This window comes from Phyllostomus discolor, chromosome 7, assembly GCF_004126475.2.
Source record: "Phyllostomus discolor isolate MPI-MPIP mPhyDis1 chromosome 7, mPhyDis1.pri.v3, whole genome shotgun sequence".
NCBI lineage: Eukaryota > Metazoa > Chordata > Mammalia > Chiroptera > Phyllostomidae > Phyllostomus > Phyllostomus discolor.
Window position 1 is genome coordinate 31,362,917 of NC_040909.2, and position 15,061 is coordinate 31,377,977.

The 15,061-nt window shown below is 44.5% G+C and overlaps 2 protein-coding genes across 16 annotated transcripts in view; one reads left to right on the plus strand and one right to left on the minus strand.

The window, feature by feature from the left end:
- Positions 1-3,055: 3,055 nt before the first annotated feature.
- ANAPC13 (anaphase promoting complex subunit 13) lies at positions 3,056-10,562 on the minus strand. Of its 4 annotated transcripts, XM_036030686.1 has the most exons (4): positions 10,436-10,555; positions 9,593-9,690; positions 7,739-7,864; positions 3,573-3,746 (listed from the first exon to the last, which is right to left on the minus strand). In XM_036030686.1, exons 3-4 carry the CDS (start codon positions 7,835-7,837, stop codon positions 3,621-3,623), a joined length of 225 nt encoding a protein of 74 aa, XP_035886579.1. In that variant the 5' UTR covers positions 7,838-7,864; positions 9,593-9,690; positions 10,436-10,555; the 3' UTR covers positions 3,573-3,620. The 4 variants fall into 4 exon arrangements, with proteins under 4 accessions (XP_035886581.1, XP_035886580.1, XP_035886579.1 ...); XM_036030688.1 differs by lacking the exons at positions 9,593-9,690; positions 10,436-10,555 and adding an exon at positions 9,892-9,915 and having other exon boundaries at positions 3,056-3,746; XM_036030687.1 differs by lacking the exons at positions 9,593-9,690; positions 10,436-10,555 and adding an exon at positions 8,427-8,494 and having other exon boundaries at positions 3,056-3,746.
- Positions 9,998-15,061, plus strand: part of CEP63 (centrosomal protein 63) — a 42,401-nt gene continuing 37,337 nt past the window's right edge. Inside the window, exons 1-2 of one of the 12 annotated variants that reach the window (XM_036030679.1) lie at positions 10,611-10,676; positions 13,182-13,219. In XM_036030679.1, the coding sequence (XP_035886572.1) occupies positions 13,191-13,219 (29 nt within the window). In that variant the 5' untranslated portion in view covers positions 10,611-10,676; positions 13,182-13,190. Of the gene's footprint in view, positions 10,525-10,593; positions 10,677-10,713; positions 10,988-13,181; positions 13,220-15,061 lie in introns of those variants that run through there. The other 11 variants (XM_036030677.1, XM_036030675.1, XM_028518184.2 and 8 more) reach the window with 11 other exon arrangements.

The window sequence follows — 15,061 nt, forward strand, 5'->3', positions numbered from 1 at the left end:
ACACCCACCTGCAACCCAGGCATGTGCCCTAGACTGGGAATTGAACTGGCAACCCCTTGATTTGCAGGCCGGCACGCAACCATTGAGCCACACCAGCCAGGGCACAAGGTCAACATTTTGAAGTTCTCGATATCGCAATGGAATTTTCTTCCCATTTCGGAATGGAGTGATCACAGAAGGCTTTATGGGGAAGTCACGTAGTCTGGGGAGAAGACATGGGCTTTGGGATCAGACAGCCCACACTGGAATTCGTTTACGGTGAGAATGACTGGGTCCAGGGCAGGCAGCTCCTGGACCCAGATTCTGCTTCCAGAGGACAGAGGCTGCATCTGGAGTTCTGTATCTGGTTCAGGGAATTCTCCCCTGGGTCACAAGGCAGGGGCTCACACTGGGCACTCCAGTCACTTTAAAACCACACAAACCGATGCAGGGCGCTGTCCTCATGAATACACCTCTCAGCAGGCACATCTACCCATCTACAGGACAATTCTACCTGTAAGCGCTATTCCAAGTTCCTCTATTTCCATCTCCATCTTGCTAGTCCAAGCTACCATCCCCTCACCTGAGCCAATGCAAAGCTCTGCCTTTCCACACTTCTATTCCTGCCTACTCAAAACCAGAGCCTTATATTTAAAAATATAAAATATAATCTGATCAGACCACCCCCAGCTCCTCCAGCCCTCCCGCCCACCTTGCTTGTAGTACCAGTTCCAGCTCCCAGCTCTGTGCAATTCCCTCTCTCTGCAATCATCCCTTATCCCACCAATTCATCCCCTGGCCACTCCTACTCATCCTCCAGGTGCTGGCTCAAAAACTCAAGGAGGGTCAAGAAATATCACATTTTCTCCAAATCTGATTGGCCTCAATGTGCAGTGCTGAAGCAGAAATTAAATCTATGGTCACTAGAGTGTTCCGTTCTTCTCTGGGTCTCACAAGCATTTAGGATGCTCGTGATTGATCTGGAAAGTGTGCAAGGACCTCTGCTCTTCAGTCCATCTGGGTTGCTGCTGCTATCCTCACTGCCAACTCTGAGGCACCCTGGAAGGAGGTGGTGGCTCCAAGGCATCAGGGTCTTTGTCTCAGCTGGAAGACTCAGTGTTGGGATTCAGGTCTCCTTTGGGCACCCCCCAGACCATGACTCTCTGAAGTTCGCCGTGTCCCTGGGTACCACCAGCCACTGGGACACTGCTTCCTACTACTCTGCAGAGGCTCCTTCTCTCCCCGCTTCCCTGCTTCCCGAACAAGGGGCAGGCTGGCTTTTGAGCATGTCTGCTTTCTGCTGTGAACAGGACCACAAATGGCCTGGCCACTTCCTTGGAGAGTAGGACAAATTCAGAAACAAAATTAAATTTCAAAACATGTGCTATAAAAGCTATTTGTCACAAGGTCTTTCCATAACTCCCCTTAACTGGGGACCAATCAGAATCAGGTCTCCCAGTCACACCTCGTACCTGTGGCAGGCACTGTTGGGGCCCAGACACTCTCTATCTACTGTCTGTGCCCATTCCCTAGCTACTGTGTTTGCTTGTAAGAGCTCAGAGCTGCCCTGTTCTCAGAAGTCACACCCCATGGCCACACCTGGGAGGGACCCAGGCAACGACCAACTCACAGCATACTGCACACAAAGGCCAGGCCTCTCTGGTCTCAAGTGGGAAAAGTCTGGGTGCACTTTCCATAGGTCCTGTGGGATGCCCGAGGTCAGACTTCAGCCGAAGCCTCATTTTTGCTCACCTCTCCCTGCCCTCGCCCTCTCCTGCTACTCTCACAGCTTTCTCCTGAGCACAGCCTCTATAAAATCCCTCGCACAAGAAAGTGCCTCAGGCTTTGCTTCTAGGAACCCAACCTAAGTGACATCCTCTATTTTTTTCTTCCCAGAATGTCACAATTGGAAATCACAGGAATGAGCTGATTCTGCCATCTCACAGGTCACAGGTCACAAACTTGGCGAGTGGGCAGTTCTCAGGTGAGGGTAATAAGACAAGCAGATAAACCGACAGCTGCTGTCTACCTTTCAGGTATCATACTGATTCAGTTGAAATCAAGACTACTTTAAATTAGTTTCATGGGTCTACCAACATTCCTGAGAAAGGCTGGGCCCACAAGCAAGGCTGGATTCATAGGAACGTCTGCTAAGTTTTTTTTCTTTTAAGATTTAATTTAGGGAGGGAGAGAAACATCAATGTGTGTTTGCCTCTCATGTGCGCCCTACTGGGTACCTGGCCTGCAACTCAGGGATGTGTCCTGACTCGGAATCAAACCAGCGACTCTTTGGTTCACAGGCCTGTGCTCAGTCCACTGAGCCACATCAGCCAGGGCTGCTAAGTTCTTAAGTAGAGGTCAGTATTTTAGATATTACATACCATAAACACAGTTGTAGTAAAACCCTCATTTAACTAGAATGTGGAAGAACATTCTAGGTACTTTTAGTTTTTTTTGAAAAGCTTTCTCTTGGTATAAAATTTTTTTCCAAATATTGTAGTTCTCTTTTCTACTGGGTTGTTTTCTTTAGTCATCGGAGGGACTGGTGCCTTGGGGTCTTTATTCTAAGCTGAATGACTTCTCAGCAAAACGCTGGTGCACAGGGATCTCCCTTAGCCTGGATGTATTTGGATTACAGGAGAGTTGCTACAGTGTTATCACTGCAACCCTAAAATCAGCTCACTTGTTTTGTGATATACTTCTCCTTCTAAAAGCCAGGTAAAGAGAAAGATCTAGTAACGAAAGATAAGAGAGGTTTCAATTACTCAGTATTTTCAGTTTTTCAATGATGGAGATAAAAGTATAAACCAGGGTCTCCTCCCATAGAGTTTATAATCTGGATAGAGAAAAAGACAGACGCCAATTAACTAAGGCAAATAATTCTAGGAGATACACGTTTTGCAAAATACAAGTTCTCATACAATTGTATAAGTAAATGTTGACTTCACAGTGTTTCGGTTCTGTCTCAAAGGGCTTTGAGAAGTCAAGTCCCATTACTGGATAAAACTAGTAGTCCATCCAGCCAATCATCCCTTCTAGAAACATCAAAAGAAGTGGTAGAGAAAGTAGAGGGAACTGTCAGATACTCTTTAATTTATTGATGTATCCAAAGTTTGAAAACATCACGGGGAGTCTCAGGAACCCCAGTTGTCAGTGAATGTGCTTCCAAATACCTATTACGTTTCCAGGCTTCCCACACACCCACTCAGACTGCTTCTCCTAGGGGGTGCAGGAGAAGCCGGCGATTCTCCTTGTGTTGGCTTCCTCTTTCTAAGCCCTCCCTGTCATACCTTCCATCGCCTGTCACAGGACACATTTAAGCAGTTGGGGAGTGTTAAACTCTGGTAAGTAAAGCAAAGTTAGAGTTAAAGGCAAACGTTTAACCAAATATGTTCAAACACAAGCTTGGGAATAAAGAACTTTAGGTTCAAAGAGCCAAATATTCTGCATTCCTGAGAAATCTCAACCAGTTTCTCATTCTGGTGAGTATTTGCACATTGCACTTTGCTGCCACAAACTAAGTGGGTGTACATTTTTGAGTGCTGACCTATCACTAAAAGATTTGAATTAGGAGACTAAAAGAAAACCTTCAGTATCTACGTATTTAAAAAAAAATTCATCCACAAGAAGGGAGCCAGGCGTCAGTTTCCCACGGGGGGGACGTTCTCGTGCAGGTACTGCAGGGCCAGGTCGGTCCACTTCATCTCCTGTTCTTTAACAGACTCTGTGGTGCCGCCGTTGTCCTGTTCAGGTTCAGGAAGCTCATTCTGAAAAGGTACAAGGGACATTCAGAACAACAGTATCCTGTACATTAACAAACTCCTTAAAACTCAAAAGCGTGTAGAATTAAAACCTGAGTTCCTAGAAATAGGCAGCATGATTGATACCAGTGTATCCCAAAGAAAGAGCCAGAATAAGGAGAGGTGAGGAAGTGTCAGAGTTATTGCTCAGGTCCTCTCCAGGAAGGTCTTGTGGCCTTGCAGCTGCTGTGCAGGAGGCAACGCGGCAGAAGGCTAAGGGCATGAGCTTCCAGAAGCCACCAGGATCCAAGGCCATGACTCCACTGCTTGCTGGGTTACTCAGGCAAGATATTCAAACCCTTGGAGCTTTTGTTCCCTCTTTGGAAATGAGAGGACAACGGAGCCATTACCTCAGAGGACTGTTGTGAGACTAAATGCGGTAATTCAGAACAAGTGCTCAGCACTGCATGGGACATCCCACGCTCAAGGAGTATTTGCTATTATTAGTAGTGGCTGGGAGAGCTGAGAAGAGCCAATACTGTCTCTTTTTTTGGGGGGGGGGGCTTAATAGAATATCACATTCGCTGCATAGTCCTTAAGCACAAATGTATTCAAAAACTCTCCTGCACCCAACATGCCTAGATTATAATGGAGCTAAATGGGGAGCTGTGAAAAGGTAACATGATATGAGACCACCCCCTAGTGGTGGAGTCAGGCAACATAAAACATGGCAAATGACCAATTCACACGCTGCCAGCATTTGCTTAAAATGGTAAATCACAGGCCACACTTACTGTAGAATATGGAATAATTTTCCTATACACATATTTTTCTGCCCAGCTTTACAGAGATTTAATTTCCACATAATATTCTGTAAGTTTAAGGTGTACAGTGTGATGATTTGATACATACACATTGTAAAACAGTTACAATAAGGGTAGTTAACACATCCATCACCTCACAGTTACCATTTTTGTGTGTGTGGTGAGAACTTTTAACAAAGTTTCCTTTTATTTCAAATTTAAATTCATTACTACCAGGACTCTTCTTTGTATCAGAGTTCACTGATACCAATATACTTCTTTTTAATTATCTGAATTTACACTTTTTTTAGGGAAACCTTTTACTCAATATCCAGACTTAAGATTTTCCAATGGATTCCAATTTACAGTATATGAATATAATAATGTTTTCTCCTTTAGAATTATGTTCAGTATACATAAAACAACTTATGACAAGTATATTTGAATCACATATATCTTCTTGCTCTACAAGTATTAAGACTGAAATTCAAACATACTTGTACAAATTGAAAGAACTACCATTTACTGTAAAGCAATAGTACACCTAAACTTGAAGTGAAAGTTTGGTTCCAATAATTAGCTATAGCTCTCAAAGCATAAACAAGTCCTTGCTTAATAAACTATGTAATTCAGAGGCAGGCAACTTTGCTGAACGTCACCCCATCTGTGACATACATTCTAAATGATGTCTTCCATTTGGTCACTATTGACTCTTGGCAATGAATGCCAACACATAAAATTTCATGTGTGCTTGGAAAACAAAGTATCATAAATGCAACCATCTATTACAGCATATTGTAAAAATGACCATGATTCTTCACAGCTACTCTTATGAAAAGGAAAGGCAGTCTATTTCTCCAGTCTTGGACAGGGACTGGCCAGGTCACTTGCTCTGGCCAACAGGAAGCAGGGGCAGGGCCAGAGGGTCAGCTCCAGGAAGCCTGTGGTGTGCTCTGAAGGTGCTCTTGGACCCTGAGATGGCCATGAGAAGTCGGGGCTAGTCTCCTGCATAATGAGAGACTGTGGCCTAGCCACCTGATTGTCCCAGCTCACAGCCTGCGTAACTGCCAGAGTGAGGAAGTCCTGAGTTACCCAGACTCCAGCTAGCCTTCTGGCTGACTGCAGAACACAAGCAAGTCCAGCAGGGAGCAGCTGAGCTGATGAAGACCTGTTAGCTGAGCTACAAAATCACAGAAGTAGCTACAGTTCTCAGCCACTATGTTTCAGGGTGACTTGCTAGGCAGCACAGAAAGCTGATATGCACAATGCCTTAGCATCACAAGACAAGGGAAAAGACATGGATTATGTCAGGGCCAGGCTGCAACCTGGGAGTCAGCATGGAAATTTCCCTCTCCTTCATCCCCCATCACACAAATGGTCCCTGAATCCTGCCAAGCATGTCCAGACCCTCCTCCCTTGCCTAATGGTCTCCTCATTGGTCTCTCAGCCCTGTCACTTGCCCCTTTCTCCAAGGCAGACATTCTGTGACAATGCTGCCAACCTGATTTTCCAAAACCTGATTTTAAGCATGGCAGACTTCGATTCTGAAGACCCTTCATGCCTGAGTATCCCCAGGATGAGGTCCAAGCATGGTATCAAGTGTTCCTCTCAAAACCTGGTCCAAATTTTCATGCTGACCTTTCCTGACAAACATATTCTCCATTCACACTGAATACCTTGCTCTCCCTGAAGATGCTGACAGCTCTGAGCCTCTGCACATGTGTTCCCACCGCTGGGGTGCCCTTGTCCACCCCCATGAAACTCTGGGCCCTCCCTTATGACCAGCTTAAATATTACATTCTCTCTGAGGCCTTTCCTGATGCCCACCAGGCAATGAGCCACTTTATACTATGGTGGCCATCCATGACCCCCACTTAGAACACTTACGATTATATTATTATAATTATTTATGTCTATGTGTTACCTCTATAGACCCCTCCCCCTCACACACACTCACACACACACACACACACACACACACACCAAGGGCAGACACTGTATTTTATGCTCACATAATCCAGCACATAATCTAGCCGCTGAAGGTCTAGAGAGGTAACATATATAAGTAAATAATTATCACGATTATTATAATGCTTGTGGAATGAAAGAAACCAAAGTTTACAGGACAGGGTCTGGAGCCTCGCAGACCTAGGCATGAAGTCTAATTCCTCAGATACCCCTCCCAGGGCAAGTTCTGCCTCTCTGATCCTACTTCCCTCCCAGAAAATGGGGATGACACCACCGCCCTGGCAAAGCTGTTCCAAGATCAGAAATGATGCACGTCAAATTTCAGCCCTAGTCCATTGCAAAGAACTGGTGCTCACCAAGTTGCAGCTGTTAATTCTCATTACACTCTCTTTTTTTTTATTATTTTTGTAAACTTGAACTAAGCCCTGGCTTATTATTTGATATGTGTGTTACTCACTGAACACATTATCATCTCTTATTCTTCAGTGAAAATGTAGGTGAACCGAAGTTTCGTTCTCTGTAATAGGGGCGGCAGTCCCTCCGCAAACTCTGTCTTATCAATAGCTCTTCCTGGGACAGCCAGAACATTCCAAAGAAAAACAGTCCCTGGTGTCTGAGCTCTGTGTTCTTTCTAGGCCTCCATGACACAAACGGGGTATTTAATAAGCAAGTACACAAGCAAAACTTTTAGACCATTGCTGACATAAGGTTTAACAGACTCCCTGCAGGGCGGTTTCCCAGAGGGCAGAAAGGCATATTCCAGGAGATTGCTGGTCTAAAGGCAAAAGAAGAAAAGCCAGATGTCTTTTGAAGATTTTCCAGGGAACTTAGGACAGGTGTGTGTTCCAAGAATGTGAGCTTTAAAAAATGTCAACAGACTGACAAGCCATAGGCAGGGAAGTAAGAAATACTGCATTGCTTATATGCCACTGCTTTGTAGCCTTCCCTGCCTGATGCACTGAACTCTCATTATTGGCTTACTAGCTTTGGTGCACTTGACAGAAAATGGCTCAGAAGACCGGGGTTCCAGTCCTGAAATGACCCCTACCTGAGCTGGTCACGTCAGCTCTGACCCACATTTCTCTTCAAATAGAGTCTAGATGCTCTCCTGAAGCTTCTCAAGTTAGTGGACTCCAGAGCTTTCACTGCTTTGCTCTACTAGTTTATTTGCCCACTGACATTTTACCTCTACAAGGCCCACCAGGTCACCCCTTTAACCCATCATCCCTAGCACCGATTATAGCCTACCAGTGGTATTGCAACATCCTCGTAAGGAAGCTTATCTTCTCGCCAAGCATCATCTATCAAATCCAAGATCCTTCCATCTCTCTGTACTTCACTGTCCATTCTCCTGCAGCTTCGATCTTGTCAAATCTGTAAGCCAAAGAAGTTATTTTTAACACATAAAGACCCAGGAGGTGTTGTAACCCAGCACTAGGATTTCCCAGGCTTTTTAGCCTGGACGTGTCTTTTCACAGAGGACCACCCTGGAGGCTCATCTCACCTGGGTCAAGCGACAACTTATTTCTATGATCACAGTCCCTCCTGTTTCCCCACTCCACTCCTCCTCTCCCTTCTGGCGATGGATGCTTTGCAGTGTACGCTGGACATCGGACACAGCCCAGCTGACACACCAGTGTCACAGTGTGATAGGAAGGCACTATATCTGAGGTCCTCTGTTATGACGCCATAAAACACCTAGCATGTAGCTCTTCTCTCCTAACTTGCACTTTCACCTTTCCCTGTTCAGGATGCCTTTGATGAGTCTCTGACTCACAGCGAAGTCTCCTCTCCGGTCTCTCTTGCCTTTCCTGCACCATTTTTACAAGAGTTGCCACCTGCCTTGGCTCTAATATTGGCATTCTTAGGCTAAGAAGCTAAATGAACATACTGAGGTAACACTGAACCGGGTTATACAGACTGGCCAACCACAGACCTGACAGAAATCCTCCACTGAGCTGGTAAAGGACAAGGCCTCCTTTCTTAAGGCGCCCAGACTGGGTCCTGGAAGAAACACCTCCAGGTGAGCAATGGTGGCAGGACCCTATGCTGCTTGATTCTTCTTCCCTTTGGGGTTCCTCTGATTCTCAATGTTGCGCACCCTTCAATGCCCAGACAAGATGCTTACCTACCATGGCTGATTCCTCATCCCCCCTGCCCAAGTCTAAATGGCAGTAGTCAGCTTGGAAGGTACCTCTGGGTTCCTTGTTTCCAAGTTTGGGCTACTTTTCATCACAGGTGTCACCCTACCATGCCTCCTGCTTCCAAACAGCCCTCCCGATAGCCTGGAATTCCATGGCACCAAAGGTACTCACAGTACCCCCACTTCTTAGAGTATGAAGACTCATACAAGACACAATCTTTGGGAGTGGAATCCAACTCCTTCACATAGGCCTGTGCTTGTCCCCAACAGTATGACTGCAAAATTGCCCTAATACTTGGGTAATAATTATACAGGTTGGGATGGGAGAAGGGTTTGTACCCCTATGATAAAGAATGAGGCGAAACTGAAGCAAAAGGTACCCAGGTACTTTTGCAACCAGGGAACCAGATAAGGTCTTGATGTTTCACACAAGAATTAATCCAGAAGTACTCAGTGACTAACCCAAAACAAGAAGGATCCAATCTTTAGGAAATTTACACACAAGGGGTCCTTACCCTTAGTTCCAGTTATATTTCCAGAGTCCCTGTCTCACAGGATCCTTCCTTTTTCTGGCTGCCACTCCTTTGTCCTTCATGCTCTGGCTTTTGTGATACCTTCCCTCCCTTTTCTCTGTTGATCAAAACATGCTGGTTTTCCCAGGCCCACACAGATTTTCCCTTTTTGGCAAAGTTTTCTCAAATCATTCTAGCTGCAGCAGGCATTCTGCCCTCAAATACTTTCTTCTTGTCCACCAAACACCTATTTGGCCCGCTCTGTGACTGACTGCTCAGGTATTATCATCTCCCACTGTTATGTGTAAATTTTGTATCAAGGACTCCTTAACACCTCTCTCCCCAATTTGGCCTCAATGTTTTTCACCTGTTACTCTTTCAGACACCTCTAATCCTGTCATACTTTCCATCCTTTACACTTAAATGACTCTTTCCCCCATCACTAACCTGTAGTTTTCCTTCCAAATTCAACATGGGCGTTAGATTATCAGGGTCAACACCCCATTTCCAGAGTTAGGCGCTAAGGTGTTTTCACTCTTAAGGGGCTGGAAAACATCATGAGAGGCAACGTCAGGACGGGGCCACTGTCCCAGGCATTTGCTCTACTCGACAGCATTAACTACTACCAGTTTCCTGATAAACTTTTCTTACACGTGTGTGATAGTCCTAATCCTGGAATGCTGTCTCCTCTTCCTCCGCACCCCGTCTTCCCACCCCCAACTAACCCACAGCCGGTCTAAAAAAACCTTGGTTGCTGCAGGAGGCCCTGTTTCTGCCCTACGCAGAGCGGAGCGGAGCGCGGTACCCGCCCTCCCAGGTCCCCGTGCACACTGAACGATCCGTTGGGGAGTTTGTCACACTGCCTGTTTCATGCTCTTTTCTGACACCGGTGCGTGCGTTCCCCCGGGCAGGGGCATCTTTTATCCATCTCTGTAAATACATAGCTACAATATCAAAGCAAGGCCTTTTTTCCTCCCTAGAAATGACCCTCGCAGGCCACCACCATCTATACAGGTGTGCGAGGCGCCTCACAGCACCGACTTCCGGCCTCAGGCTGGATATACAAAAGTTGGAAGCGGGGCGGAGAGGGAGGGTGGCTAGAGAGGAACACGTCCCAGCCCGCCACCCAAGTCCTTTTCTACTCGATCAGGCGTGCGGTAAGAGCAGTGATGAAGCGGATGAAATGAAGACACGGCCTCGACCGATGGGACTGGGGGGGAGATGTGACGCTGTGGAACGAACTCGTTCCCGCACTCCAAAACCTAGGCTAGGGGTGCGGAAAACCCTTACCGACACCCGACCCGGCGCTGTACCCGCGGCCGCCGGAGCCCACCCTCGGCACCACGTCATCTGCACGCCTTTTCCTCCGATCCCCGGAAGTGAGTGAGCCTATTTGCTTGCGCGGAGCGGGGCGGGCAGGAAGGAGGTGGTTTCCATTAAAAGTGAGCGGGCAGGGGGAGGAACGAACGTGCGGACGGCGGAGGCTGGACGTCAGGTTGGCGGTGACGCGCGTGCGCGTCCCCGGCCGGAGGTAACGGCGGGAAGGCTCGGGCGCACGCGCGCGAGCGCGCGCGGCAGCCCTCTAACTGCATGTGCGCAAGGAGGGCAGGCGAGGGGCGGGCGTGTCCAAGTCCGGAGGCTGAGCTGGCCGCGGCGGTGCCGCTGGCCGAGCGGCTGTATGGCCCGGGGCTGGCTTCCCCAGCGGCCCGGAGGCCGCCAGGCCCGCCTCCACCAGTCCGGGCCCGCTCCGGCGCCCCGCCCCTCGGCCCCGCCGCGTACACCCAGCGGTCCCGGGAAGGCGGATATGGCCTTGCCAGGCGCTGTGCCGCCCGGGCTAGCCAGGTGGTCAGCCCTTCCCTGAGACCCTGGGGGGCTAGGAGGATGGCGGAGCAGATGAGCTGCTCCTGACTCCTCAGCTCCCCGGGCGGAGCCACCCGCGGGTCTGTCCACCTCTTCCGGGCAGGGATCCCTGGGGGCTACCTTCCCGCCTAGCAGGTCCTACCTTATTAGCTTGCTAGCATTGTTGCAACTTAGATCATCAAAAGCAGGGGATGCTGGCTCATTTATGGTGGGAAGTTTAGCAATTTTTAAAAGTGAGCTAGTTTAAAAACGTTAATGTTAGTACGGAAGGGACAGAAATGTGGTAGAAGTCATGAGGGACTGAAGTTCGGGAACCTTGAACTAGGGATTGTTTCATGCAAGTCACGAGTTGGGAAGTAAAATAGAGTGAGGGTGTGAAAGGGGTGATTCCTCAGGAACACTTTAATAATGAAGATATGAAGACGGCAAATACTAGGCTTATTATGTGTTTTTTCTTATGTCTCTTACAACATCAGAGAGTGAAGATGAGTCTGTTGTCAGTGACTAGACTTCATGTGTAGTTACAGTATACTTATTTGCACAAAATGGTTTTTTTTGAGCTTTACATCTGATTCCTGAAATCTTAAGTGTTATTTTATTCCTTTAATCAAGTGTGGGTAGGTACCTTATAGTTATACAGTGTCCTCCACATGCTTGCACTTACTGTTATAGATATGAAAAGGAAATCATAATAGGGATCATCAGTACATGTTACCTTCAAATATTTACATTTAGATTTAAAAGTGTAACTTAAAGATATAATAAGAGTGTATTATTTTCTTATTTGGTGTAGTGCCATCTTGACCTTGCTCTTTGATTGTATCATTAACAGTGGTCAGTACAATATAGTAAAAAATACAATGTAAAATGTGCTAGAGATTTATAAACAGTCACACAGTTCTTTAAAATGTGTGTAGATTCTGGGTTTAAAAATTAACTGGATTGTAGGAACTGTGCATGTTAATTGTACTGACGCCATTTTCTCCCATTAAAAGGAAGACCTGTCCTTGGTCCTTCTTAGTGTATGCAGCAGAGGTGGCCAGTAGTCACAGCATCAGCAGTCCACTCTCAGAGCTTCCTACTTCAAAAAAAAAAGTCAGCCTGATTTAAAGTTCATCTGAAGCCAACATTGACATACGTTTCAGGAACTGAATTTTTTATTTTTATGTTACATTAGTTTTAGTTTTTTTTCTCCAAGACCTAGGTTTGTTTTTTCAGTTTTACAAAAGCACAGTACTGTCACCCACCTATGAAAATACATAAAAATTCCATAATGTCAGCATTCAGTCTGGGTTTAGATTTCCCCACTGTCCCTTAAATGTCTTTTTATAATTAACGTATTTGGATCAAAATCCTTTAGAGATACATGTGTTGCATTTGGTTGATACACCTTTTAAATTTTAAATATAGCAATTCCTTGCTCCCCTAATATTCTAGAGTTAGCTGATTGCATCCGCATGGTATCCTTTAACATGTAAATCTATTTCCTTTATTTTCTTTAAAACAACATTTAGACCTAGAATGCCACTATCCGCTTATAGTAGCCACCAGTCAGCTGTGACTACTTAAATGAATGAAATCGAAGTGAAACTAAAAATTCAGTCCCTATTCCATGTCAGCGTCGTTTCAAGTGCTGGGCAGTCAGGTGCCTTGTGGCTACCGTTTGACTGGTGTAGATATAAAATGTTTCCATAATTGCAGAAAATTCTGCTGAACAGAACTAGTCTAGAAGCTTGATCAGATTCAGCCTTGACTTTTTTGTTGTTGGGGAGACAGGAAGATATCCTAGGTGGTGCTGTACACTTCCTGTTGCATTAATTATCATAGAGGCAATGAGTTGTTTCTTTTTGTGATGTTAAGATTGAGCAGCGTAATGGGCCTAGGTGTTGCCAGCCCTGTCCATCCATCATGAAACCCCTCATGAACCTTTCACTTATTGGTGAAGTTTTTTCATGGATTTAGATGGCCTATATCCATTATTGCATTAGGGGTTATAATATGGTGATTTTCTGATCACCATATTATATTCTGTCATTCTTTCAGTATTTGTTAGTTGGAAATCCTTCATGAAGAACTTTTTCCCATGAACTATTTATTTAACTACCATCAGTTGTTTGAAATACAATTTGTACAGGAAAGGCAAGAAAAATGCTTAATTCTTTCCCTCTATTTTCAGACTTCAGTAATGAGTTGGTGGCATAACAACCTCCAAAGGTAACCATGAGGGTTTTTGACTTTTTAAAAAAAATCATCAGCTTATTGACTTGCATAAATTTAAACTGTTTCAACCTATTGGCCAGCCTTTTTTTTTTTTTTTTTTTTTTGGATACTCAAATTATCCTGTTTGTGCCTAGTGGTGGCCCCTGTAAGTTGGTCCTGTCCACTTTAATATGACCAGCAGTCTTTGATAATTTTCTCATTTTCTGGTAAAACATATTCCTGGCCATTACACGTTCTGGCCACTGAGAAGCCTGGCTCCTTTGAGTGGGAGGTGGTGTTCAAAGGTCAGCGTCGGGGGCTGGAAGGACTCTTGCTGCTGGGCTGGTCCTTTGTTCCAGGGTTTACAGTGGCCAGAATTAGGAAATATATTTTTAAAAGAGGAATATACAGAATTCACAATGGTATTTCTAATTTAATTTTAATTTTATATATTTTTGCATATTTGGTTTTATGTTTGTATCTTTTTCTCTTTTGCTGAAAATATTGGTACCTAATGTCATTAACATAATTACTTTTTTCTTATCCAATATTATATGTTACAGTTTCAAATGAACACTACCAGTTTTATTATCAACAATTTGATTCCTAAATAGTGTTCGGGTTTTTTTTGCAGTACTCTTTTTTTCTTAGTACGTATTCCTCTTGGATGTGCGCTCTGCGACTGTTGCATTTTAAAGGCATGAAACAATTTGTTCTGTGGCTAGGCTGATATCTAGTTGATAGTTGACTTATTTCATTTTATTTTCATTTTTTCAATCCTGCTTTTTTTCCATTTGGATTTGTTTTATTATATGTAAAACATTGGCATAATTTCTATAAAACAAGTGTCTGTAAAAGAAAGTACATCCAGATAAGTCGAGCTTTCATTCCTGTTTCCTCCTTCCTATTCCCTTAATTATAGGTGTCATAATTACTAGTTTTGGGTTTATCTGTTTCTAAAAGTAACTGCATTATATCTGTAGATCTTAGATATATATCTATATCTTTGTATGTGTACATATACACACATATACATTTTATATATATTCACTTTATATATATATACACACACGCATATATGTACTCCCCTTTAATAAAAGGTAGTATTCGCATGTACTGTTTTGTATCTTGCTTTTTCCTACCTACTAATATATGTCCTGTATATTCCTCCATGGAAGCGTGCAGAGGGTGTTACCCCTTTTACAGCGTTTTAGTGTTTCATTGGTGGATGGGTATTGAAATCGTCTCCTATTGATAAGTGTTCGTGTTTTTTCCTACTATTCCATATAGTTGTGTGATGTATATCCTTGTGCACATGTGATTCTGTATTCTTGCCAGTGTATCTTTGGAATGGTTTTCTAGAAGTGGCACTTTTGGATAAAGGGTAATAAATGCATATGGACCAGTGGTTAGGTACTGCCAAAATCTCCTCTGTAGTAGCTGTACCGTTCTGCGTTCCTGTGTGCAGTGTGCGTGGCTGCTGGTCTTCCCAGGCCTTGAGAATATATATTGTCAGGCTTTTAATTTGTGGTTAATCAGATACAGAAGAAAGGGTGATTTAGTGTATTTTAAATTTGTTCAGCAAGATTGAGCACCTTTCCATATGTTGAACGTTATTTACATTTCTTTTTCTATGAGCTACTTGTTCATGCTTTATACCCATTTTTCTATAGATTTGTTTTTCCCCTTCAATTTTTAGGTTCTCAGTATATTGGGATAACTAAGCCTTTGTGATTTAAAATTTTCTAATACCACTGTCATTTGTCTTTTGTCATGAACTTTGTTTATGGCATAGCTCCTGGATAAAAATGTATTTTTATTTGCTCAGATTTGTCAGTCTTTTCCTTTATTTCTTCT